Here is a 27660-nt window from a genome sequence, read left to right on the forward strand (position 1 = left end):
CCTTCTCGCTCTCTCTTTTTCTCTCACTGTCATACCCTCTTCTCACTGCCAGTCATTGTTTTTGTCCCAGTGAGATTGTGAGCTCCTCTCTTCAATTCTTTCTCTCGAACTCTCCTGTTGTCGGTTTGGTGTTTGGTGGTTGTGACCCCTCTATTATGCCATGGGAGACCCTGTGCCTTTCTCCATCCTGAACGAGAGACTGAGACCACAGTTTACTGCCATGGAACAACTCTGCTACTCCCTGCACACCCTGGAAGATGGACACCAGCTGCCTGGCATTGTCAGTGGCAGTTCAACCACACGGTCTACAATACTGAGAGATGAAATACAAACACAGGATGATTCAAGCTCGACCACGACAGAACCAGAGGATGACCCAGAGAAGGAGGATGTGGTCACAGAAAGGTTGACTTCGCTGACCGAAGAGGGGGACAACTGTCATGATCTGTTGACCATGACCAGTACCTGCTTGATGCAATCTTTGACCGCAGAAGATGTTGGTCCTGATGGTTCTGGTGAGCTGACCGTGGTCAAGGAGAGTTTGGCCATAGAGAATGGCGATCCAGGTGTTTTGACCATGGTCAGTGAGGGAGATGGTTCTGATGAGGTCAGTGAGGATAAGAGCCCTTTCAGACGGAGCTACGTAGACGGAATCTTACCGGACCTCATCAGGAGTGGACAACAGCTCGGCAGACGCAGAACATTAGGACCAGTGTCCGACACGGTGAGAGAGTGAGGGCCGGACAAAAATCAAATGTGTGTGCTGTGCGGTCAAGAAATTATATTGAATATAATTTGACGCAGTACTTGTTATGGTTTTCAAAGATCTTGGACCAGAACAGATCTTTCACCTCGTTCAGTACAAATGTGTCATACTCTGCTATAGAATGTTATCAGCTCATAGAGACAGGTTTGATTTGTGGCTGAAGGGAATATTGTTGTCGCTCGTTGGGCTCTTATCAGTTAGGGACCTGGTGTATCTGTGTGCGTGTGTAATATGAGCTGTCGCATGCGTATCCAGTACAACAGGATTTGTCTCTGCTGTGTCTCATCTTCCAGGAATCTGGATTAGCACCGTTTACCACTGTGCCTGAGTTTTTCATGACACCATTTATTCTTAGCTGAAGGTTGTGTATGTGTGCGCATGGTTAAATGTAGTGCCTCGGGTGGTGTGTGTGTTTTGCATGTAACACTGTTGGTGTGTGTCTAGTTGAAGGGAAGAGGAAATTCAGCAACACCTGTAGGAATTTGTTAAACATGCTTCTTTACCGCAAACGTGCTTGTGTGTAGTTGAAGGAAGTGCGTCGGGAGGTGGCGCTGTCAGTGAGACGCAGTCTGAGGCTGAAGGCTCAGGTGGACAAACTACAGGAGAACAGAGACGAACCGGGATGGATCCAACACAGGGAGAAGGTAACACACACACTTCAAATACAGTCAAGCATAACCATAAATTTGACAGGTAATTTCAAAGGTCATGCAATTGTTGAAACATACAGAAACAAGATCAGTGTGATGTATAAAGGCTGAATAACAAGAATAACATGACAACAGGGCTTGAATGGAGGTTCTGGAAGTAGGCTAACGGGAGTGAATCCTTTCTGTTTCTGTGAAGCACGTCACCTTTAGAAGTCTGTGTTTATGTTGAACTCTTTCCCCTCCCTCCCTCCATCCATCCTTCTCTCACCCCCTCCCTCAGGAAATAAAGCTCTGCCTCGGGTTCTGCTGTCGTACAAGTGGTTGCACAGCCTTTCCTCTATATGGAGGCTGTGCTCACTGATCCTGTACTTTTTCAAAGTTTTTCTAAGGTTTTAATCAGTAACCGTGGTCAAATAGTTTTTAATGGTGTACTGTCAATTTAGAGCCAGATAGCACAGGATTTTGCTTTGTGCTTGTTTTTCCCAATAGGTAATGTAGTTTTTGTTTTGATGTGTCATTTGGTTTATTCTGATTGATTGGATGTTCTGGTCCTGAGGCTTCAGTGTATTAGTAGAACCGATTTGTGAACTCAGCCCCAGGACCAGCTGGATGAGGGAAATATTTTCTGGCATTGCAGGGCTTGGTAAATTATTTGAAGGGGTCACTATATTTTAGATGTTTTCAAACCTTCATTTCTCTTTTTTGAGTTATTATTAGTGGATATTGGCCTAATTCTGCCCTGCATGCATTGTTGTAGTTTTCCTCTGGACATGTACTGTAGGTGTTTGCCCCATTGAGTGAAATCTTGTTTTGCAAGTGGACTCCACACCTCGCTGCCATAAAGTACAATTGATTCAATGATACATTCAATTAGTTTTAGCGAAACTAGACGAGGTATTTCTATTTGGATTCGTTTTTTAGTGTTTTCACTGACTCATTTAGGTGTCCAGTTGAGCTTATTTTGAAACCTAAGTAATTGTTGTGTGTGCAGTACTCTGTATATTTTGTACCAATCGAGATCTTCTCTGGAAAATCATTGTTTTAGTGTTTTGGGGATTTACTGCCAAGGCCCAGGTCTGGCAGTACTGCTCTAGTTGATGTGCTGTGGGTTTCAGCAGGCACAGGTCATCTGCGAAGAGCAGGTATTTAACCTCTGTATTGTGGAGACCAACAACGGGGCTGAGGATTTTTATAGAATAGTGGCCAAGAGCGCAGGGCTGAGATTGCAACCCTGGCAAAGGCCAGGCCCCTGGTTAAATTATTTCTTGACAATTCTGATGCTCCATTTATTGCCAAGGATTTAATTGTCATGTCATGAGATGTTTTTGGTAGATATCCAATTGGACTTTTAGTCAAGACATTGTGCTTATTAAGGAAGTATAGAACTCTTACATTTATAATACTACAGAAAACCTTCCCCATGTTACTGTTCAAACAAATACCTCTAATTGTTCGGGTCAAATTTGTCTCCATTCTTAAAGATTGGGGTTATGAGTTCTTGGTTCCTGACGTCAGGGAAGTAACCTACACTCAGGTTCAAATTAAACAGTTTTAAACTAAAGCTTTGGCTGTCTTCTTCTCAGGCTTCTATGTCTTCTTCCTGGACCTCAATGTCCACCTCTTGAACATCAGACTGAGGCCTCATCTTCATGGTCACTTTCCAACCTTGTTGAGGATGGCTCGTTGTCAGGCTCAAAAATAATAAAAATTGCCTGGATGGCCACCAATTTTTCAACCCTTGTATTGGTCAGCCTGTTGCATGTTTTGCTGTGTGTGTTCCCAAACAAGGACCAGTTGCGCTCTGAGGCGGCTGATGTTGGTGGGATTTGGAAGATGGAGGCAACAGGGGAAAGAGCCTCAGATCCACAAAGTCCCTTCCACCAGGTGGCTGATGAGATGTTGGCACGACTGCCATATTGCATCTCCATCCCTGACTGACAAAAATCTTGCTCTTATCCAGACCAAGGTGGTGAGACACAGTAGTGTCCATAGGCTTTGTTGATCTCTGCTCCAGACAGGATGCTCTTGCCAGCATACTTGGGGTACGCTGTGGCGTGTATGGGCTTCAGGCAGAAGTCTTCACGCTCTTTGATGTATTTCAGAATTGCAGTTTCTTCTGCTTGGAGCAACAGTGGGCAGGGAAGTATGGATTTCTTCTCTTACATCTGCAAGCAGAGTCTGAACATCAGACGAGATGGCATTGTCTCCCTCAACCCGTGCAATGGCTACTGCTTTAGGTTTCAGGAGTTTCAGGCTGCTTACCACCCTCCCCCAAAATACATCATCCAGGAGGAGCCTATTGATGGGGCTGTCCATATCTGCAGACTGATATGGCCATTTCTTCGAGAGATTCCTACAGGAGACTGTCAAACATGATGACAACACAACCCCAATGGGTGTTGCTGGGCAGCTTCAATGTGGTGCTCTTAATCTTCTCACTTTGCTTAGTGAGATAGATTGCTGCTATAACTTGATGACCCTTCACATACCTAACCATTTCCTTGGCTCTCTTTCCTTGGCTCTCCCATCAAGAGGATCCTCCTGGATGATCCATTGTTTTCGGTGCCATGGTGTCCTTGAGGAGCAGATTCAATGCATGAGCAGCACAGCCAATGGGTGTGATGTGAGGGTAGGACTCCTCCACTTTAGACCAAACAGTCTTCATGTTCGGAGCATTGTCTCACCAGTGCAAATACCTTCTGTGGTCCAAGGTAATTGATGACTGCCTTCAGCTCATCTGCAATGTAGAGACCGGTGTGTCTGTTGTCCCTTGTTTGTGGTGTCTGATTCATCATTTTCACCTCGAATGGATGTAGAGGGAATTTTGTCAGAGGTTGCTTGTTGTGAGCGCTGAGGGAACTTTATGCACTTGGCCAGATGATTCTGCATCTTTGTTGCATTCTTCACATATGATTTGGCACAGTGTTTGCAAATGTACACAGCTTTAACTACTACATTAGCTGCAGTCTCCACACATCAGATGGTGCCTGTGGCATTTCCCTGTAACGATTAGAAAAAAAGAGTAAAAAAACAACAAATACAATTCCATGTACAGATGAATAGTTAAGCAGTTAGATTAAACAACTTCTTTGTAAGATAAATGAAACATGTATGGAAACAGGTGAATTAACACTCAGTTAGCAGGCTCAAGCAAGCGAAAACCCACATGGTAGCAAAAACTAACTAGCAGAAATTGTTAAGTTAGAAATTATTTAAACACACTTTGCTGTAGGCTACTATTCACTAATTAACAAAAAATAATGTATGTCATAAAATATTCACCCCATCCAGGATTGTAATCAACTTACCAGAAAGAATGTAGTCTTTGGCTCAGACAGTGTAGTAGTGTGGGCTCTGTAGCATCTCATTAGTGTGCAAGATCTTGAGTATCAAATCAAATCAAATCAAATGTATTTATATAGCCCTTCGTACATCAGCTGATATCTCAAAGTGATGTACAGAAACCCAGCCTAAAACCCCAAACAGCAAGCAATGCAGGTGTAGAAGCACAGTGGCTAGGAAAAACTCCCTAGAAAGGCCAAAACCTAGGAAGAAACCTAGAGAGGAACCAGGCTATGTGGGGTGGCCAGTCCTCTTCTGGCTGTGCCGGGTGGAGATTATAACAGAACATGGCCAAGATGTTCAAATGTTCATAAATGACCAGCATGGTCGAATAATAATAAGGCAGAACAGTTGAAACTGGAGCAGCAGCACAGTCAGGTGGAAGTTGAAACTGGAGCAGCAGCATGGCCAGGTGGTATCAGCTGTACATGTGATGGAAGAATGCACTGTGCATGCAGAGGGTTGCAATTCCATTAGATTGAGGATAGTTTAACCAAAATATGCCACAAGACTTAGAATTGCCTTGTGTATCCACAAAAAAAGATTCCATGTTATAAGCTAACTTTTTTTTTTGTGAATTTAAGAAAAATTCCCCATATTCCAGGGATTAACTTCCTAGTAAACTAACTGACAAATTTGGATTTAGCTAGCTAGCACGATTAAGATTTAAAAAAAATCTAACTCACTCTGTCAATCTTGTCCTCGATCTTCAGTTGTATAATTTGATTACTTATATTTTGTAGCACATTTTCATTGTGATCTTAACAAACAAGAAGTTATAAAAGTCAGGAGCTATTCTTCTGCATGAATGCCTTGACTGTTTCTCTCTCTAGGTTACAGAGGAGGTTCAGTCCGTTCTGAGGTTGTTGCTTCCTCTGACAGAAGCAGAGTCCAGCACAGTAGAACCATCTGTTCAGGAGAACAGTCTGGATACAGCGCTGGTCCTGCTGCAGAACGTCGCACGCAAACTAGCTCTCAGCCACACAGCACAGGTGAACCTAAACTAGCTCTCAGCCACACAGCACAGGTGAACCTAAACTAGCTCTCAGCCACACAGCACAGGTGAACCTAAACTAGCTCTCAGCCACACAGCACAAGTTAGGCCAGGGTCCTCAAGGATGCATTTAGTTCCTCAGTTTTTAGTGAATGTGACCCAGGCTTGCACTCACACCTCTTAGGTGAGCTTAGATCCCACCCCCACAGGCAAACCAATAGAATACAAAGATTAGTAAATCTGTGCCTATCCAACAGTAGCTCAGAGGCTAACAGTTAATTTCAGGTGAGACACCGCCCCTCAGGTGAGCCCAGACTGGTTCAGTTCAGGTATGTGACCTGATGGGTTCAGTTAGCTCAACCTTGTTTCAATGGAATTTTAATTACTCTGTGGCATTTAAATAGCTCCCAGGCATAATGCATCACCACATGACTCCCAGGCGTAATGCATCACCGCATGACTCCCAGGCGTAATGCATCACCGCATGACACCCAGGCGTAATGCATCACCACATGACACCCAGGCATAATGCATCACCACATGACACCCAGGCGTAATGCATCACCACATGACACCCAGGCATAATGCATCACCACATGACACCCAGGCGTAATGCATCACCACATGACACCCAGGCATAATGCATCACCACATGACACCCAGGCGTAATGCATCACCACGTGACTCCCAGGCGTAATGCATCACCACGTGACTCCCAGGCGTAATGCATCACCACGTGACTCCCAGGCGTAATGCATCACCACATGACTCCCAGGTGTAATGCATCACCATGACTCCCAGGCGTAATGCATCACCATGACTCCCAGGCGTAATGCATCACCACATGACTCCCAGGCGTAATGCATCACCATGACTCCCAGGCGTAATGCATCACCACGTGACTCCCAGGCGTAATGCATCACCACGTGACTCCCAGGCGTAATGCATCACCACGTGACTCCCAGGCGTAATGCATCACCACATGACTCCCAGGTGTAATGCATCACCACATGACTCCCAGGTGTAATGCATCACCACATGACTCCCAGGCGTAATGCATCACCACATGACTCCCAGGCGTAATGCATCACCACATGACTCCCAGGCGTAATGCATCACCACATGACTCCCAGGCGTAATGCATCACCGCATGACTCCCAGGCGTAATGCATCACCACATGACACCCAGGCATAATGCATCACCACATGACACCCAGGCATAATGCATCACCACATGACACCCAGGCATAATGCATCACCACATGACACCCAGGCGTAATGCATCACCACATGACTCCCAGGCGTAATGCATCACCACATGACTCCCAGGCGTAATGCATCACCACATGACTCCCAGGCGTAATGCATCACCACATGACTCCCAGGCGTAATGCATCACCACATGACTCCCAGGCGTAATGCATCACCATGACTCCCAGGCGTAATGCATCACCACATGACTCCCAGGCGTAATGCATCACCACATGACTCCCAGGCGTAATGCATCACCACATGACTCCCAGGCGTAATGCATCACCACATGACTCCCAGGCGTAATGCATCACCACATGACACCCAGGCATAATGCATCACCACATGACTCCCAGGCGTAATGCATCACCACATGACTCCCAGGCGTAATGCATCACCACATGACACCCAGGCATAATGCATCACCACATGACTCCCAGGCGTAATGCATCACCATGACTCCCAGGCGTAATGCATCACCACATGACACCCAGGCATAATGCATCACCACATGACTCCCAGGCGTAATGCATCACCATGACTCCCAGGCGTAATGCATCACCACATGACACCCAGGCGTAATGCATCACCACATGACTCCCAGGCGTAATGCATCACCATGACTCCCAGGCGTAATGCATCACCACATGACTCCCAGGCGTAATGCATCACCATGACTCCCAGGCGTAATGCATCACCATGACTCCCAGGCGTAATGCATCACCATGACTCCCAGGCGTAATGCATCACCACATGACACCCAGGCGTAATGCATCACCACATGACTCCCAGGCGTAATGCATCACCACATGACACCCAGGCATAATGCATCACCACATGACTCCCAGGCGTAATGCATCACCACGACTCCCAGGCGTAATGCATCACCACATGACTCCCAGGCGTAATGCATCACCACATGACTCCCAGGCGTAATGCATCACCACATGACTCCCAGGCGTAATGCATCACCACATGACTCCCAGGTGTAATGCATCACCATGACTCCCAGGCGTAATGCATCACCACATGACTCCCAGGCGTAATGCATCACCACATGACTCCCAGGCGTAATGCATCACCACATGACTCCCAGGCATAATGCATCACCACATGACACCCAGGCGTAATGCATCACCACATGACTCCCAGGCGTAATGCATCACCATGACTCCCAGGCGTAATGCATCACCACATGACTCCCAGGCGTAATGCATCACCACGTACACGGAAGGTTAGAATACATCAGCAAAGATTTTATTCCAACTAGCAGAAGAACTGATGTCATCAATAGTAAGAAACACCCTTTTATGTCAATGTATTCCATAACTGTGTGAATATAAAACAACCTTTTTTCTCCCAACCACTCTCTCTTGTTTTCCCCAGGACTCCCAGTTCTGGGTTAAAAAAGGGAATGGTATGGATGACAGTGCTGTTCTACAACAGGCACTACGGGACAGAGACGATGCCATGGACAAGTGCGTGTACACACACACACACACACACACACATTCACAGCAAAGATAAGTGTCAATGCCTCCTCTAAGAGGGAACTGCATTGTTCTTGTAGAAAAATGACACATTGATGTTTTGTTTAGTTTTTTTTCCCCTTCCTGTTGAACAGGAAGAAGGCCATGGAGGCAGAGCTTCTCCGCAGTAAGACAGAGATGATGTTACTGAACAACCAGCTGTTGGAGGCTGTGCAGAAACGACTGGAGCTCTCACTGGAACTAGAGGCCTGGAAGGTACTAAAAGATGGTGGGAGGAGAGAAAGAGAGAGCGAGTCAGAAAAATTGATATGTCTGAGACATACAGTAGCAACATATGGGCTCAGCTGGGGTTAGGTTACAGTGGAAAACAAGCTCTCACTAATGAGGGACAATGGCAAATTACCCATGGGTTAACACACACGGTATAATGCATCCAGCCGGTACGTCACCAGCTGGTATCCTAGCATGATAATGGAGTAATAGAGCCTGGGGCCATCTGGTGGTGAGGGACCAACTTCCTCTAATGGTGCAATATGACATGACATACACTAAAGTGACCAAAAGTATGTGGACACCTGCTCGTCGAACATCTCATTCCAAAATCATGGGCATTAATATAGAGATGGTCCCCCCTTTACTGGTATGACGGCCTCCAGTCTTCGGATCATTGCAGCAGGGACTTGCTTCCATTCAGCCACAAGAGCATTAGTGAGGTCAGGCTTTGATGTTGGGCGATTAGGCCTGGCTTGCAGTTGGCATTCCAATTCATCCCTAAGGTGATCGATAGGGTTGAGTTCAAGGCTCTGTGCAGGCCAGTCAAGTTCTTCGACACCAATCTCGACAAACCATATCTGTTTGGACCTCACTTTGTGCACAATCATTGTGATGCTGAAACAGGAAAGAGCCTTCCCCAAACTGTTGCCACAATGTTGGAATCATAGAATCATCTAGAATGTCATTGTATGCTGTAGCATTAAGATTTCCCTTCACTGGAACTAAGGGACCTAGCCCGAACCATGAAAAACAGCCCCAGACCATTATTCCTCCTCCACCAAACTTTAGTTGGCACTATACATTTGGGCAGGTAACGTTCTCCTGGCATCTGCCAAACCCAGATTCGTCTGTCGAATTGCCAGTTGGTGAAGTGTGATTCATCGCTCTAGAGTCCAATGGCGGCTAGCTTGACATCACTCCAACCGACACTTGGCATTGCGCATGGTGATCTTAGGCTTGTGTGTGGCTGCTCGGCCATAGAAATCCATTTATGGCCTCCCGAGTGGCTCAGTTTTGGGGCGTCACAACAGCCTGGGGTTCGATCCCAGGCTGTGACCGGGAGTCCCATAGGGCGACACACAATTGGCCCAGCATCATCTGGGTTAGGGGAGAGTTTGGCAGGGGAGGCTTTACTTGACTCATCGCACTCTAGTGACTCCTTGTGGCGGGCTGGGCGTCTGCAGGCTGACTTCTGTCGTAATTTGAAAGGTGTTTCACACATTGGTGCAGCTGGCTTCCGGGTTAAGTGAGCGTGTTAAGAAGCGTGGTTTGGCGGGTAATGTTTCGGAGAACGCATGACTCGACATTTGCCTCTGCCAAGCCCGTTGGGGAGTTGCAGTGATGAGACAAGTTCGTAATCACGAAATTGGAGAGAAATAAACAAAGAAACCGATTTCATGACGCTCCTGAAGAACAGTTATTGTGCTGACGTTGCTTCCATAGGCAGTTTGGAACTTGGTAGTGAGTGTTGCAACTGAGGACAGACAATTTTTACTCACTTCAGCAGTCCCGTTCTGTGAGCTTGTGTGGCCTACCACTTCGTGGCTGATCTGTTGTTGCTCCTAGAAGTTTCCACTTCACAATAACAGCACTTACAGTTGACCGGGGCAGCAATTTTATGAACTGAAAGGTGGCATCCTATGACAGTGCCACTTTGAAAGTCACTGAGCATTAGTGAGTTCACACACATTTTTTTTTTTTTACCATTACATCACTGGTCAGAATGTGTACCAAGTTTGGTGTCTAAGCCTCGATCACACCGATAGCGTCATTGTATTTTCGTACACCGGAAGTGCATTCATTTCCAATGGTACGTTGGATTTATCGAATGTATGCGTAGACGATTTGACAGAATTGGTAGCAGTGTGAATGTTTATCTTTTGTTGCACACATATCTTGATGACGTAGGTATTATTAAAGGTAAAATATAAACATAAATACAACTGCCATAATGAGAAATGATCAATAGTCAGTTTTTTTACCATTAGTCAATAAATATGTCAAATGTATTTCCGTGTGTCAGGACGACATCCAGAGGATCCTGCAGCAGCAGCTCCAGAGCCAGCAGGAAGCAGAACAAGCCCAGAGGAAACCCTCCCGTCTGGGGCTGCTGAGGAGAACTAAAGAACCCCCACACCAGAGGCCAGCCTCCACCCCTGCCCCCTCTCCTGCCCTACAACGCACCCCTGTTACCTGGAGGGACAGGCTGAAGAGGGGGAAGACGGGTCGTCATGGTGACCAGGATGCAGCGCAGGCGTTACCGGTGTCGCGGTCGTCGAGTAGCAGACTGGAGGGGTTTCATACCATAGACTTATAATACAACATGAGAGGGACAAATCATTGCTACTTTATACTACTTTATACATTTTTCAAACTGTTGATTCCTACTGGGAGAGATACATGGATTACACACATTCACAATAAGAATAATTCTCTACTTGAGGAAAACATTCATAGTACATTTGGGTTGTAGAGTCTCTCCAACTGTAATCATTAATTTAACTATAACGCGTGTCTTTGATTAAAGTAATTGAAACGTCCTTCCAAATGCTGAGCGTGCTATTTATTCTAGTCGAGGATACAAGTACACAGCTAAAAATTAGGGATAAAACCGCCACAATGTCCCAAGGATATCACAATTTACCAAGTGCAGACTAACTGGTATGAGACAGGAAGACAAGACATTTGTTTTTTTTTCTCCTTCAATTTTAATATACATCAGTAATACATCATTAAATATTTCTCAATTATTCACCCAATGTATCTCACATCTACATAACATTTTTTGACATTGAATGAACATTACTGTGGCAAAGTTAAAATGCATAGGCCTATCGACAACTGAACGAGAGGATGAAAAGGCATGCTCATAGTAAAATAGACTAAATTACGGTTTGTCAATTTCAACATGAACATAAATAAATTAAACATTTCACCTCATACCTGGGTTAAATTGGTTCAATTAGTATTGGTTTTATTTCAAATACTTTAGGTGTGCGCTTGATTGAGCTTGTACAGTGTTAATGGAATAGTCCCAAAAGTGCAAACCCCATCAACCCAGGTTCAATATCTGTAAATCTTTCCCCTAGACACATTCTTGACCAACAGAAAGCCAATATGAACCCTGGGGTCTGAGTATGATTGGTAGGGGATTGCCTAGCTACTCAATTACAACTATTTGAGTTAAAACAAGGGTAAGCTAGTTCAACACGAACCATTCTGATATCTTTAGTTATTCAAACCTGGCATCCAATGGAGTACACTTTTTGTTTAACTTTCAACTGATCAAAATACTTTCAACTACAAAAATTATAAACACACTAGGACCCTTTTGGGGCTATGAGTTACTGTGATAAAATATAACTGGCAACACGGAGACCAGTCTCAGAGCTGCTGGATAACTGCGGAAAACTTGTTACAAATTTTACAGAGATGAAAAAGAGATGAAAACAAAAAAAAGCCTCAGAGGCACAAACACACAGACTGAGCTGCAGTATCACTGATTGTACTTTTCCCCAGACACACAAGCACCAAAACATTTCACTGAAGAACAAACCCGACAACAGTAGAGGAAATCTGATAAGATTAAGGACAATATGAGTTAGATTTTTTGCAGCATATCTGACATACCCATGAACACTAAAACATGGCAGGCCAATTCTGATCTTTTGCCCAATAATTTGCGAAACATCTGATTGGTCAAACGACATATCAGAATTGGGCTGCCTGTGTAAATGCAGCCTTCGTCTACAGAGTCAAAGAGATTCATATACTTGAATAAATGACCATTGAAACAGACGCTAGTAGATTATCACAAACAGAGTACACAGTTAATTGTTTACAAAATGCCCACTCACAACACAGAAGAGTAGAGAATATTACCCAGAGTGTAGTGTAGAGCATTGGGTTTTCCAACTCCAGCCCGAGAGAGTGAAGGCTTTTGTTCTAACCCTGCACTAAACACACCAGTTTCACGTAATCAACTATTCATGGTCTTCTGTCTGGAACTTGATTAGTTGAATAAGGTGTTAGTGTTGGGAGTCAGGACCCACTGTCCTAGGGATCTCCAGAGTGTGTTAGTGTAGGGCTGGAACAAAACCCTGCAGGTCCAGTAGATTCCCCAAGACCAGAGTAGGACCCCCTCCGCTGTAGAGTCTAACCTGGGAGATACAGGAGATAATACAGTACCTGGAAAGATATAGCTTTATTAGCGCTTAAATGGCATAGAAAGATAGCTAAATAGCTATCTGAATGACATCACACTATAAAAAAGGTGTGTTACGTGTTACATGTGTAACACTACATGTAATCTAGTAGTACGACAAAAAAAATAGTGAAATTAATTCCAAAGACTACAGGTCAGATTTACTAAGCGTTTGCATCAATTGCAACACCTTTTTTCCCCAGCTGAGGATAAGATACCAAAAAAAAAAAAAACAGCTTTAACACTAGGCTACACTGTGTGCTTTCACTTAATGTCTTATTCCATTCGGTAACAATCATTTTACAACTTTGTCCTCCTTTCTGGCTAATTCCCACAGGCTTAGTAACATACCGCACACAAAACACACCATGTATAAAAGCGATTGCACACAGCAACACAACAGCCCCGATCTCTCTGGGGAGCCGTAGATGTTCCTTCACTGACATCAGGTGCTAAATCCACATGTCAGTTCAGACAGAACCAGAGCACTTATTCATGAGTGCTCATCTAGGATCAGGTTCATCCTTTGTTCATACGTTATTCACTATGATCTAAAAAGGGAAAACTGATCCTAGATCAGCACCCTAATCTATGGTTCAGCGCTGCAGTTGTACTTTACATTCCCTTTGCTTGAGAGGTCCCGTCTTTAGTCCAGACTTCTAATATAAAACAATTAGGGCCTGTATTCATAAAGCATTGTAGGATTAGGAGTGCTGATATATATATATATATACATACATACATACATACACACACATGCCTGGCTACCCAAGCACCTTGCTCCAGCCAAACGCTACACCACACCCACGGCTGTTAATTGTTAATTGCTTCTCCGCAATGAGTCTAAATTTGAGTACTTCCACAACAATTTCTAGAACAGAAAACCATTCTAACCATTCTGATTGGTCCCAGAAACAGATGGGTTGGGCCAGAGCCAGAACACACACACACTGTTAAAGCAGAGGTTTGATTAGTTAAGAGATGAGCCAATCTCTGATTACTTTGTTTTGTACAACACCCCTCTTTGACATCACCGCAAACGACTTCAATAGCTAGGTTTCCATCCAATTGGCGACAGATTTTCACGTGAATATTTAAAAAATCTGCAGAGATGAGTTTCCATCAAATGGACTTGTTGTGGATAAAAGGCCGTGCGTGATGACGTAGTGCACATAAAAATACCTTTTGTGGATTCACATATACCCAATAAAAAAGTTAAATGGGTTTCCATGGCACTTTCAACTCCAGGCCTACTGATGGTTTTGTCACACATTGTTTTTGCGTTATATAGCGAATGTGGCCACTACCCTACTCCAACCTAATCCAAAAAGTCAACAGCTCAGATCAGTGGTCACCAACCTTTGAGTCAAGATCACTTTCGCAGTCAAAATGCAACACGAGATACCGCTCAGGATTATTATTATTTTTTAAGCATGACTTAAGAAAATGTAACATTAACCCAATAAAAGCAGTCCTGTAAGAATGAGGTTTGTGCAGTAGGCCTAATATATTAACACAGCATATTGGCTATATGCCTGGCCTGGCAATATTTAAAAACTTGAGATTTGATTACAAAATAGATCAGTTGGTGTAGCACTTGCAAGGCAGAGCAGAGCATAGTGTTGAATACATATTTTTAACATGAACTCGCTCCTAAAAAAGAGCGGCTCTTTGCTGTATTCTTTGACAGCCTCTCTGTGGTCATGGTTTTACAAGTTATTACATCTAAGTTGGGCTAGTATCAAACTTTGCTATGGCCTGGGGTCGTTGAAGCTCCTTAGGCACTGTGATTTGATATATCAGATTGGCCACCCAAGTAGGCGCATTCGATTTAGCCACAGATCTCCCAGTCCCCCCAGTTGAACTTTTCAGACAACTGAAATGGTTAAAAATGGGGAACACTTTGCTTACCCGGTGCGCAGGGCTTCTCAAATCAAGCGCACCTCTCGCCAAAAGCACAACATGAATTTAAAAGGAGCGCAAGCCTTTATCCCAGCCTTTAACGTGGATTTTCTACAGAAATGTTTGGTGATCGACGAGGAATGCCTTGAAAATCGACCGGTTCTGAATGATTCAATTATTATGGACTAAAGAGAAAGATCATTTTTATTTGTCAAATGGCAGCCAAACATCGATCATCATGTCACTAGAATAAGACCCTCAATATTTATTGGAAAGCAGCATCAAGCTAATCCCCTTGCACTTTCACCACCATGTGAAGTTCCTCATAACTTATTTCATATGAAGCCTAATAAACTGCATGCTTTCCCGAGTCGTAATGGAAGGACCCCCAGTTCTCGCATAATACATTTTACGACAAAAAGATCCCACCTTGTAGACTAAACAAAATACGCTAGACATTTGGAAAGTTCACTGACCAATTAGCTTTTTCCATCAAGGCTATCGTGGCATTTTTTTTATCCGACACGTACTATAAATCTCATTCAAAAAAAAGGTTGGATGGAAGCATGCCTGGTTAATGATGGCAGTCAGACTGAAGTATGTAGCGAACATCAGGCAAAAACAGGGGCACACTGATCCTAGATCAGTACTCCTACTCCGAGATGCTTTGTAAATAATGCTTTAGCTGTGCTTTACATTCTCTCCGCTTGGCTCGTCTTTAGGCCAGGCTTCACTTCTCGGCCAGCATTATCAACCAGGGTTCCAACCACAGAACGAGATTATATTTCTGTTCTGCCAAGCTCCCTGCTGAATCACCCCTCTAGACTACCCATCCCAGAGACACAGTCTGGCTGCTTTAGAGATCACACCATATTCCCCATACTGTAGGGTTAGAACTGCGATGTATCTCAGGCATTGTCTCAAATTAGACACCCTATTTCCTTGTTGCACTACGTCACACGTGTCAAACTCGTTCCACAGAGGGCCACTCCTCCCTTGTACTTGATTGATGAATTAAGGTCATTAATTAGTAAGGAACTCACCTGGTTGTCTAGGTCTTAACCTGCAGACACTAGGCACTCAGTGGAATGAGTTTGACATCCCTGGACTACATAGTGCACTTATATTAAGGCTGTTATGACACCCTATTCCCTACATAGTGCACTGCTTTTAAAGCTGCAATATGTACATTTTTGGGCGATCTGACCAAATTCACATAAACATTTAAGTTATAGATCTGTCATTTTCATTGAAAGCAAGTCTAAGAAGTGGTAGATCTGTTCTATGTGCGCTATTTCTATGCTTCCCGTGATTAAGTTATATTTTTACATCTTTTACTTTCAGATTTGAACACCAGTTTCAAACAGCTAAAAAAATACTATATTTTAGGTTATGGATTATTTCACAGCAGTTTAGATGGTACAATGATTCTCCACACTATACTTTCCTGTTTGTTACAAACTGACATTAGGCAAGCTATTAGAATTTTTGCAACCAGGAAATGGTACAGCAGTTTCCGAATAGTGCATCTTTAAACTAGTGCACTATATGGGATACAGGGTGCCATTTGAGACGTAGCCACATACATACAGAACATGTCCAGACTAGACTATATAAGACCTGGCTCAAAGCCTTTCTTCAATGCTGATTTACATCAACCTGATTAGAGTAGAATGGTACTGTGCAACAATGACGAGAGGATCTTTGGATTAGTAACTCATACCTAAAAACACTCCCTCATTTAAAAACAAACTGTCAATCTATCTACTTTAAATATAATCTCAACCTCTTACTACCCAACTATCTACTTTTCTTAATATTTACATATCTATTAAGTACGGTAATACAGGATTTACACAAATCCTTGATTACAATATGGCGGTTAAAGGAGCTATATGTAACTCGTTGTCAATTTCACAAGAGATGGTCCGTCTTTTATTGACCAATCAGAAGGCGGCACCATTAGAATGCAATTTTTTGTGAGCCCAATAACCTTTTTTGGGGAACAAAATATGATGAAACACTGTCATTCCACTATTACTATAGATAAATTAAGGGCATTTTCCATACAGCTCCTTTAAATCGCAAGATAAACAGCATGGAAAGAAAGAGTGAGTTTGGTCCAGGGTTAGCAATATTAGCATTGTCTACTAAGATGGCTGTGCCTCCTCTGGTTTGAAGCTCTACCTACTGGCTGTTTTAAGAGGTGGACCCCAGTGTGAGTGGGCAGAGCCTAACAGGCCTTTCACATTATTCGCACAAGGCGTTTTGCTCAGAGCGAGAACACCACGCACATACGTTGGAAAGGTCAAACAATTATTTGAACTTTGACGAGTGCAGGCAACAGCAGTGACCGACGCCCTCAGAGCCTTCGCAACACAGCATGCCCTTTGGAGCGTGTTCTTTTCCACCATTGGATAACAGTGGCTTTGTGCTGTGCCGTATTAGTGTGAATAATGTTAAAGGCCAGCGGTTGTCCTGTAATTAGGTGGTGGAGGGTGGAGAGGGTTGGAGCAGGGTAGGATTAGTAATTAGGTGGAGAGGGTTGGAGCAGGGTAGGATTAGTAATTAGGTGGTGGTGGTTGGAGAGGGTTGGAGCAGGGTAGGATTAGTAATTAGGTGGTGGTGGTTGGAGAGGGTTGGAGCAGGGTAGGATTAGTAATTAGGTGGTGGAGAGGGTTGGAGCAGGGTAGGATTAGTAATTAGGTGGTGGTGGTTGGAGAGGGGTAGGATTAGTAATTAGGTGGTGGTGGTTGGAGCAGGGTAGGATTAGTAATTAGGTGGTGGTGGTTGGAGCAGGGTAGGATTAGTAATTAGGTGGTGGTGGTTGGAGAGGGGTAGGATTAGTAATTAGGTGGTGGTGGGTGGAAAGGGTTGGAGCAGGGTAGGATTAGTAATTAGGTGGTGGTGGTTGGAGAGGGGTAGGATTAGTAATTAGGTGGTGGTGGTGGTTGGAGCAGGGTAGGATTAGTAATTAGGTGGTGGAGGGTGGACAGGGCTGGAGCAGGGTAGGATTAGTAATTAGGTGGTGGAGGGTGGAACGGGGTAGGTTTAGTAATTAGGTGGTGGAGGGTGGAGCAGGGTAGGATTAGTAATTAGGTGGTGGAGGGTGGAGCAGGGTAGGATTAGTAATTAGGTGGTGGTGGGTGGAGAGGGTTGGAGCAGGGTAGGATTAGTAATTAGGTGGTGGAGAGGGTTGGAGCAGGATAGGATTAGTAATTAGGTGGTGGAGGGTGGAGAGGGTTGGAGCAGGGTAGGTTAGGGCTGCAGGAAGGAGCTGATGGAGCTGATGAAGTCCAGGGGTTTGTCTGCGTGGATCCAGTGGCTGGCGTCTGGGATGTACTGGATGTCTGCACATGGGAACAACCGCTGGATCTCTGGATAGTCCTCAGAACTGAGAGAGAGAGAGAGAGCAGAGCAAGAGAGAGGAGGGAGAGAGCGGAGGGCGAGAAAGGAGGGAGAGAGCAGAGCGAGGAGGGCATGAGTGAGCAGAGCGAGCGAGAGAGCAGCAGAGCGAGAGAGCAGCAGAGCGAGAGAGCAGCAGAGCGAGAAAGGAGGGCGAGAGACAAAAGATGGAAGAGAGAAGAGTCAAAGTAGGGAAACAGAAGACACCAAACCAAATCATAGAAATAATACAAAACAGTCTTACACCAATGACAGCTATTAAAAACTGTATAACAGATGACATCTTATACCTGATGTAGGCAGAACTGGCTCCGCCCAGGAAGAGGGTGGGGCCCTCGTATGTGGTTTCGAAGGTAGGGAAGCTCATAATGTCATCAAGGTGTGCGGCAATGGCGTCCAGATTGACTCTCCAGGCGTAGTGTCCGTTCTGCTCCACCAGGTTGGTCAGCAGGAACTGGCGCACTGAGCGCTCCTGAACACAGGAAGGAACAACACCATTACTAAACAAACTATCACTGGGTTGTGTCCTCGAAATGCCTTCTCTTTGGTTTCAAAAGAAAAGGCATTTCAATGGGCTGCAATTACAATATATAATAATGCTTTTTACTCAATTCCAAAGCCCTTTAGATGGTGCTTGGGGATTAGTCAACAACCAATTGAAGACTGCTTTATATCCATTTGGTTTCACAATGCATTCATTCATTCAGTCTCCAAAGACCAGGGATGTTAACAGTTAAATGTATTTTTGGCAGCTAACCGATTTAACTGGTCATGCTGATCGGTCTATAGGTTCATTTGCATAATTTACTGGAATTGCATTTGGGCAATAAAATGGTATTATGTTTTACATTCGCTACGTCATTACAGTAGTTGTATGTTCAATTACATAGCCTTTCAGCTGTCAGACGATTGGGTTGCTACAGTTGTAGTGAGATGATAGTGACAGGTAGTGTGAACCCTGGGTGGTATTAGCAGTAATACTTGTATTTATTAAGGATCCCCATTAGCTGCTGCCTTATGGGTCCCATTAACATAAGGTAGTTATATACACAACTTAAAATATTACCAGACACTACATTTCATAACACATTGTGTTCCCTCAGGCCACTACTCTACTGTCACATACAGTTGAAGTCAGAAGTTTACATACACCTTAGCCAAATACATTTAAACTCAGTTTTTCACAATTCCTGACATTTAAACCTAGTAAAAATGCGATATTTTAGGTCAGTTAGGATCATCACTTTATTTTAAGAATGTGAAATGTCAATAATAGGAGAGAGAATGATTTATTTCAGCTTTTATTTATTTCATTAGATTCCCAGTGGGTCAGAAGTTTACATGCACTCAATTAGTATTTGGTAGCATTGCCTTTAAATTGTTTAAATTGGGTCAAACGTGTCAGGTAGCCTTCCATTCCTCCTGACAGAGCTGGTCTAACAGAGTCAGGTTTGTAGACATCCTTGCTCGCACACTTTTTCAGTTCTGCCCACAAATTCTCTATAGGATTGAAGTTAGAGATTTGTGATGGCCACTCCAGTACCTTGACTTTGTTGTCCTTAAGCAATTTTGCTACAATTTGGGAAGTATGCTTTAGGTCATTGTCCATTTGGAAGACCCATTTATGATCAAGCTTAAACTTCTGACTAGACTAGACTGATGTCTAGAGATGCTGCTTCAATATATCCACATCATTTCCCTCCCTCATGATGCCATCTATTCTGTGAAGTGCACCAGTCCCTCCTGCAGCAAAGCACCCCCACAACATGCTGCTGCCACCCCCGTGCTTCAGCGTTGGGATGGTGTTCTTCAGCTTGCAAGCCTTGCCCTTTCTCCTCCAAACATAACATTATGGCCAAACAGTTCTACTTTTGTATCATCAGACCAGAGGACATTTCTCCAAAAAGTACAGTCTTTGTCCCCATGTGCAGTTGCAAACCGTAGTCTGGCTTTTTTTAATGGTGGTTTTGGAGCAATGGCTTCTTCCTTGATGAGCGGCCTTTCAGGTATGTCGATATAGGACTCGTTTTAATGTGGATATAGATACTTTTGTACCCGTTTCCTCCAGCATCTTCACAAGGTCCTTTGCTGTTGTTCTGGGATTGATTTGCACTTTTTGCACCAAAGTACGTTAATCTCTAGGATACAGAACGCGTCTCCTTCCTGAGCGGTATGGCGGCTGTGGTCCCATGGTGTTTACTTGTTCATCTGTACAAACAGTACGCTTGGTACCTTCAGGCGTTTGGAAATTGCTCCCAAGAATGAACCAGACGCGTGGAGGTCTACAATTTTTTTTCTGGGGAGTTGGCTGACTTTTGATTTTCCCATGATGTCAAGCAAAGAGGCATTGAGTTTGAAGGTAGGCCTTCATATACATCCACAGGTACACGTCCAATTGACTCAAATAGCCTATAAGAAGCTTCTAAAGTCACAACATCATGTTCTGGAATTTTCCAAGCTGTTTAAAGGCACAGTCAACTTAGCGTATGTAAACTTCTGACCCACTGGAATTGTGATATAGTGAATTATAAGTGAAATAATCTGTCTGTAAACAATTATTGGAAAAATGACTTGTGTCATGCAAAGTAGATGTCCTAACTGACTTGCCAAAACTATAGTTTGTTAACAAGACAATTGTGGAGTGGTTGAAAATGAGTTTTAAATGACTCCAACCTGAGTTTTAATGACTCCAACCTAAGTGTATGTAAACGTCCGACTTCAACTGTATGTACTATGCTTATTGGTCATAGTATGGATATAGTTAGTATGCCAAAAGTTCCCGGATGTCGTACTACATTCGCCAAAATACTAAGTATACAAGCAGTGGACACTATTTCCGTGCTTTTAGGGCGCATAATGCAATTCTTCCGAAAATGGGCGTGGCTTCACAAACCTTTTCAGATTTGAAGAAAATGGCGGAAAATATGCAGCCCAAGTTCAATGAGAGCAGATACAAATTCATTGCTTTAACCAATTACAACCAATGTTAAGAAAATGTTGAGCAATTTAGTAAAGTAATAACTTCTTAAATACATTCCAAATTATGTTGACTGACAATTTGTTAGCTACACTGTCCTTTACAGACCGCATAACATATTACAGCAGTATGTACCATATGTTAGCTTGCTACCTAATGTTAGTTGGCTACTAATACGAACTTGCAAGCATATTAACAACATGCTAACTATCCAACATTTATCGACTTGATTATTCACGTCATTCTTAGCTAAGCGGGATAGCTGTTGTGCGTTCAATGGACATTGTTAATTCAGTGCATTCGTAAATTCACTCCGGCTATCTACTCCGATTTCAGAGCACTCGAGTCTGATTGTGCCAGAAAGCTGGGATCAACCCTACTCCTCGGCCAGATTGTCCAGTGTGCGCTCTGAACGCTCAGAGAACAAAACTCTCTGAATTTACAAACGCCCAGAGCGCACGCTGGCACTCCAGATTGAATTAACAAACACACCCAAAGTCATAAGATGTTAGAGTAATATATTACTAGCTACACAAGCTAGCAAGAGGTTTCATAACAATCAACATCAGGTACCTCTACACCTGCATTGCTTGCTGTTTGGGGTTTTAGGCTGGGTTTCTGTACAGCACTTCGAGATATCAGCTGATGTACGAAGGGCTATATAAATAAATTTGATTTGATTTGGTAGACAGGCGTAGCGCTAGTACGCTCAACTGAAAGGATAAGTTTACAATATACTAAAATGAACTAATAATATATAGTCATTAAGTATGTAGTATACAGTATGGGTATTCGAACACAGCTCTGATGTTAATAACAGTAGTGTGAACCCTGGTGGTAATAACAGTAGTGATCGCCAGTGAGGAGCTTGCCCTAACCTTGACCAGTTTGCGTAGCTGGTCCTCGGCCATGCGGCGGGCGGTCGAGCGAGGGATGTCGCTAGAGATCTTCACATCCTTCATGGCCTGGATGTAGGAGTGGAAGTTGGTACGGGTGGTGGTCTGGGCTGGACTGATGTCCACCACCACCAACCTCTCCACCAGGCCAGGCTACCGGTGAGATATGAGGAAAGGAAGGAGAAGGGGGTGATTGACAGGAGGGGTAGAACGATGAAGAGACAGGTAGAAGGAGGGAGAGAGAAGAGGTAGAAGAGCAGAGGAAATGAGAACTGGAAAAAATAAAAATAAAATCTGCCCCCTCTATACAATGGGAAAGTGTGACCACTTCAGTTTCTAAACTCTTCTTAATTCTTAAGAGGCGTAGTGTAGAAGTAAATTAACCCACGAATGTGAATATCATTATATACCGTATACAGTGAATTTGGAGAGTATTCATACAGACTTTTTCCCAACATTGTTACGTTATAGCCTTACTCTAAAACTGATCGTGTTTCCACAATCAACACCCCATAATGACAAAACGAAAACAGGTTTAGACATTTTTGCAAACTTAAATCAAACAGAAATACCTTATTTACATAAGTATTTAGACCCATTGCTATGAGACTCAAAATTGATTTCAGGTGCATCCTGTTTCCATTGATCATCCTTGAGATATACATCTACAACTTGATTCAATATGATTTAGAAAGGTACACACCTGTCTATTTAAAAGTCCCACAGGTGACAGTGCAAAAACCAAGCCATGAGGTTGAAGGAATTGTCCATAGAGCGCCGAGACAGATCTGGGGAAAGGTACCAAAACATTTCTGCAGCATTGAAGGTTCCCAAGAAAACAGTGGCCTCCATAATTCTTAAATGGAAGAGGTTTTGAATCACCAAAACTCTTCCTAGTGCTGGCTGCCCGGCCAAACGGAGCAATCAGGGGAGAAGGGCCTTCGTCAGGGAGGTGACCAAAAACCTGATTATCACTGACAGAGCTCCAGAATTCCTCCGTGGAGATGGGAGAAACTTCCAGAAGGACAAAACATCTCTGCAGCACTCCACCAATCAAGCCTTTATGGTAGAGTGGCCAGACGGAAGCCACTCTTCAGTAAAAGGCACATGATAGCCCGCTTGGAGTTTGCCAAAAGGCACCTAAAAGGACTGACCATGAGAAACAAGATTCTCTGGTCTGATGAAACCAAAATGTAACTCTTTAGCCTGAATGCCAAGCGTCACGTCTGGAGGAAACATGGCACCATCCCCATGGTGAAGCATGGTGGTGGCAGCATCATGCTGTGAAGTTGTTTTTCAGCGGCAGGGACTGGGAGACTAGTCAGGATCGAAAGATGAACGGAGCAAAGTACAAAGAGATCCTTGATGAAACCTGCTCCAAAGTGCTCAGGACCTCAGAAAGGTCATCTTCTAAGAGAACGCAGGAGTGGCTTCGGAACAAGTCTCTGAATGTCCTTGTGTGGCCCAGCCAGAGCCCGGATTTGAACCCGATCGAACATCTCTGGAGAGACCTGAAAATAGTTGTGTAGCGACACTCCCCATCCAACCTGACAGAGCTTGAGAGGATGTGCAGAGAAGAACGGGAGAAACTCCCCAAATACAGGTGAGCCAAGCTTGTAGTGTTATACCCAAGAAACTCAAGACTTTATATCACTGCCAAAGTTGCTTCAGCGAACTGAGTAAAGCATCTGAATATTTATGTAAATGTGTATTTCATTTTTTTTGCATTAAAAAAAAAAGATTTTCGGAAATTTATTTTTGCTTTGTCAGTATGAGGTACCGTGTGTAGATTGATGAGGAATAAGGCTGTAACATAAAAAAAGGGGTCTGAATACTTTCCGAAAAAAAAAAAAAAAAGTTTGGTGACTGTAAGGAAGTAAGGCGAGATGGGCAGTCACTTTCCCATGGTACAGTGCAGCAGTAATCATTGCAGGTTTCTAATGTAATTAGTGCAGCTTCAAGCGGCACAGAGACCACAGTGTAGTAAGGATTTATATTGATGTTCCGGGGTCGTTCGTTTGTTCACCTGCGACAGGGCTGTAGTCATGGCGACCTTGCCCCCCATGCTGTGGCCAATCAGGACGCACTTCCCGATGTGCAGCTGGGCAAGCAAGTGCGTCAAGTCATTGGTCATCGCCTCATAGGTCAGATCGGTGCTGTGTGTGCTGGTACCGTGGTTACGGGCGTCGACCGTCAGCACCTGACTGGACAAAGGACAGTTAGGACACTAGGGAGGGGTGGAGAGGAGGGAGATGGAGGGGAGGAGAAGAGGGAAGGCACAGGGCTATAGGCTAGATAGAAGACTACAGTTCAGTCCTTCGTGATCACTCATTGAAAGGAAGGACAGTAGGGATTCATTGGGGTGAGAGGAGAGGGAGAGTAGGGTGAGAGGAGAGGGAGAGTAGGGTGAGAGGAGAGGGAGAGTAGGGTGAGAGGAGAGGGAGAGTAGGGTGAGAGGAGAGGGAGAGTAGGGTGGGCGTAGAGGGAGAGTAGGGTGGGAGGAGAGGGAGAGTAGGGTGGGAGGAGGGTACAGGGCATAATCCTGCTGGTATTCATTTCTCACTGGCACTTAACTGCATTACGGTCACTGATTGTAAGACATATCTGGTTTCACAACCCTCAACAAATAGAAAGCATGAATAAAACAGCCACCCTCGAAGACCCGAGTTGTGCATAACTGGCTGTATGTGAGAGAATAACTGAGCCTTATCAGTATGGCTTCAGATAAATAAGAATTTAGTGTATAGAATGTATTATTTACCCAGTTGTTTAGAGAGAAAGATATGTTGAGACCAAGGCATACACAGCCTAGTGTATCCCCCCACCTCATGTGTTAGCCATCCTGGATTTACAGTCTAACATGAACACGCATTGCTCTTTGTGGCAAATAATTGTACATTTACATAGAGGAGCAATAAGAGTTAAGTGCCTTGCTCAACAGCACATTGACCAATTTTTACACCTAGTCGCCTCTGGGATTCGAACTAGCATCCTTTCGGTTACCTGCACAACGCTCTTAACCACCTGGCTACCTGCCGCCCATGTAATATTTCTGAAACTGTTGTCTGCCTTGTGAGACTATGCGTTACCTTTCGGCCTGTCCTCTGCACCAGGGACTTGGCTATAGAGTGGAAGTTGGACTTGCTGCCAAACAGCCCATGGAGGAACACCAGGGGGGTGCCGTCCCCTGTCCCGTCAAACACGTCATAGGTTAGGTTCACAGGGCTGCAACAGACAATAGAATAACACATTGTTAAAGTTCACATACACAAAAAAAAGTATGTAAATTTGATTTGATTTGATGTAAATGCTTTCAAAATTAGTGGATTCGGCTACTTCAGCAATACCAGTTGCTGACAGGTGTATAAAATCGAGCACACAGCCATGCAATCTCCATAGAGAAATATTTGCAGTAGAATGAATTTACTGAAGAGCTCAAAGACTATCAATGTGGCACTGTCATAGGATGCCACCTTTCCAACAAGTCAGTTCGTCAAATTTCTGCCCTGGTCAACTAAGCGCTGTTATTGTGAAGTGGAAATGTCTAGTGGTAGGCCACACAAGCTCACAGAACGGGACTGTCTAGTCCTGAAGCGCATAGCTCGTCTGTCCTCGGCTGCAACACTCACTACCAAGTTCCAAACTGCCTCGAAGCAATGCAGCACAATAACTGTTCCTCGGGAGCTTCATCAAATGGGTTTCCATGGCCGAGCAGCTGCACAGAAGCCTAAGATCACCATACACAATGCCAAGCGTCGGCTGGAGTGGTGTAAAGCTCGCCGCCATTGGACTCTGGAGCAGTGGAAACGCGTTCTCTGGCTTAATGTACAAATTACCTCGACAAACCTGTACCCCTGCACATTGACTCGTTACCCCCTGTATATAGCCTCATTATTGTTATTTTATTGTGTTACTCTTTATTATTTTTACTTTAGTTTATTTGGTAAATATTTTCTTAACTCTTCTTGAACTGCACTGTTGGCTTGTAAGTAAGCATTTCATGTGACAAATCACGCATCATTATCTGGCAGGCCGATGTATGAATCTGAGTTTGGCGGTTGTCAGGAGAACGCTACCTGCCCCAATACATAGAGCCAACTGTAAAGTTTGGCGGAGGAGGAATAATGGACTTGGGCTGTATTTCATGATTCGGACTAAGCCCCTTAGTTCCAGTGAAGGGAAATCTTGACGCTACAGCACACAATGACATTCTAGACGATTGGGTGCTTCAACTTTGTGGCAACAGTTTGGGGAAGGCCCTTTCCTGTTTTAGCATGACAATGCTCCCGTGCACAAAGCGAGGTCCATACAGAAATGGTTTGTCAAGATCGGTGTGGAAGAACTTGACTGGCCTGCACAGAGCTCTGACCTCAACCCCATCGAACACCTTAGGGATGAATTGGAATGCTGACTGCGAGCAACGTCGGGGTCCTACCTCACTAATACTTTTGTGGCTGAATGGAAGAAAGTCCCAAACATCTTGTGGAAAGCCTTCCCAGAAGAGTGGATATTATATATTATTATAGCAGCAAAGGGAGGGATCAACTCCATATTAATGCCCATGATTTTGGAATGTGATGTTTGACGAGCAGATGTCCACATACTTTCGGTCATGTCGTGTATTTGATAGTTATTTTATTATCTTCACAGGGGTGCAACAGAGGAAAGAGACAATGACGTTAATGAATTGTTAACGTATCCTTGGTAATGAATTCGGCTAAGAAATGTAGTAAACAAAATAAGTAAGTGACTGTGTCAACATGATATTCTCATTCAACGATGTAACTGATTTACCATAACGTTACATTGCTAACCTAGGACAGTTAAACAAACACTGAGTAGGGCCGGGGTCATTGTTGGAATGCTGGCCTAGCTGGTTAGCTAGCTAGATAAAATGCTAGTAAAATATTGGGCTATAGATTTGACAACACACAATACATGCAAGCAACATCGGATGGGCACACATTGCTTGTCATACAACAGAAAATGTAGAAATATATTCATTTAGTCCACAACCAAGTGTACTGCTAACGTTAGTTAGCTAACTACCATTAGCTATCCATCTAAATAAAATACCCTAGCTAACCCTAAATAACACAAACATACACAAATAAAGATCGATGATAACCAATTTCTCCTATAATGTTGTTATTCGGTGCATTTACATGAACGCTATGTAGCTAAAGAAGATAGCTAGCTAGAATGTGAACTCACTGTCAATTTATTAGCCTGGACTGTAGCAAGTAGAGGGCATTTAACGTTACCTGGTCGAGCCAACCGCCCGAGTCATCCGCAGCACGCCACCGCTGAAATCCTGCTGTCCGGTTACAAACCGACATGTTGCCCGTCCGCAGAGAAGTCCTCTCGAGAGTAAGCGACAGAAAACACTCATGACAAGGTAGGCTCGTTGAATTTTCTTCCAGGCTGACCGACAACATACGCTTTCTATTCTGCAGATTTCGGAGCAGAGAAAATCATTCTCTGACTGACATTAGAAGAGAATGAGTAGT

General features: G+C 44.0%; 2 protein-coding genes across 2 annotated transcripts; one reads left to right on the forward strand and one right to left on the reverse strand.

Annotated features, from left to right (window-relative positions):
* bicdl2l (bicaudal-D-related protein 2-like) lies at positions 1–14340 on the forward strand. The gene is made up of 6 exons (XM_031809633.1): positions 1–724; positions 1291–1410; positions 5592–5750; positions 8390–8481; positions 8628–8748; positions 10790–14340. Exons 1-6 carry the CDS (start codon positions 161–163, stop codon positions 11081–11083), a joined length of 1350 nt encoding a protein of 449 aa, XP_031665493.1. The 5' UTR covers positions 1–160; the 3' UTR covers positions 11084–14340.
* Positions 11455–27660, reverse strand: abhd11 (abhydrolase domain containing 11). The gene is made up of 6 exons (XM_020470935.2): positions 27415–27660; positions 25240–25375; positions 24177–24350; positions 22133–22303; positions 18568–18749; positions 11455–18266 (listed from the first exon to the last, which is right to left on the reverse strand). The coding sequence occupies exons 1-6, from the start codon at positions 27540–27542 to the stop codon at positions 18131–18133; spliced, it is 927 nt and encodes a 308-aa protein (XP_020326524.1). The 5' UTR covers positions 27543–27660; the 3' UTR covers positions 11455–18130.

Source organism: Oncorhynchus kisutch, linkage group LG29 (assembly GCF_002021735.2).
Source record: "Oncorhynchus kisutch isolate 150728-3 linkage group LG29, Okis_V2, whole genome shotgun sequence".
Taxonomy (NCBI): domain Eukaryota; kingdom Metazoa; phylum Chordata; class Actinopteri; order Salmoniformes; family Salmonidae; genus Oncorhynchus; species Oncorhynchus kisutch.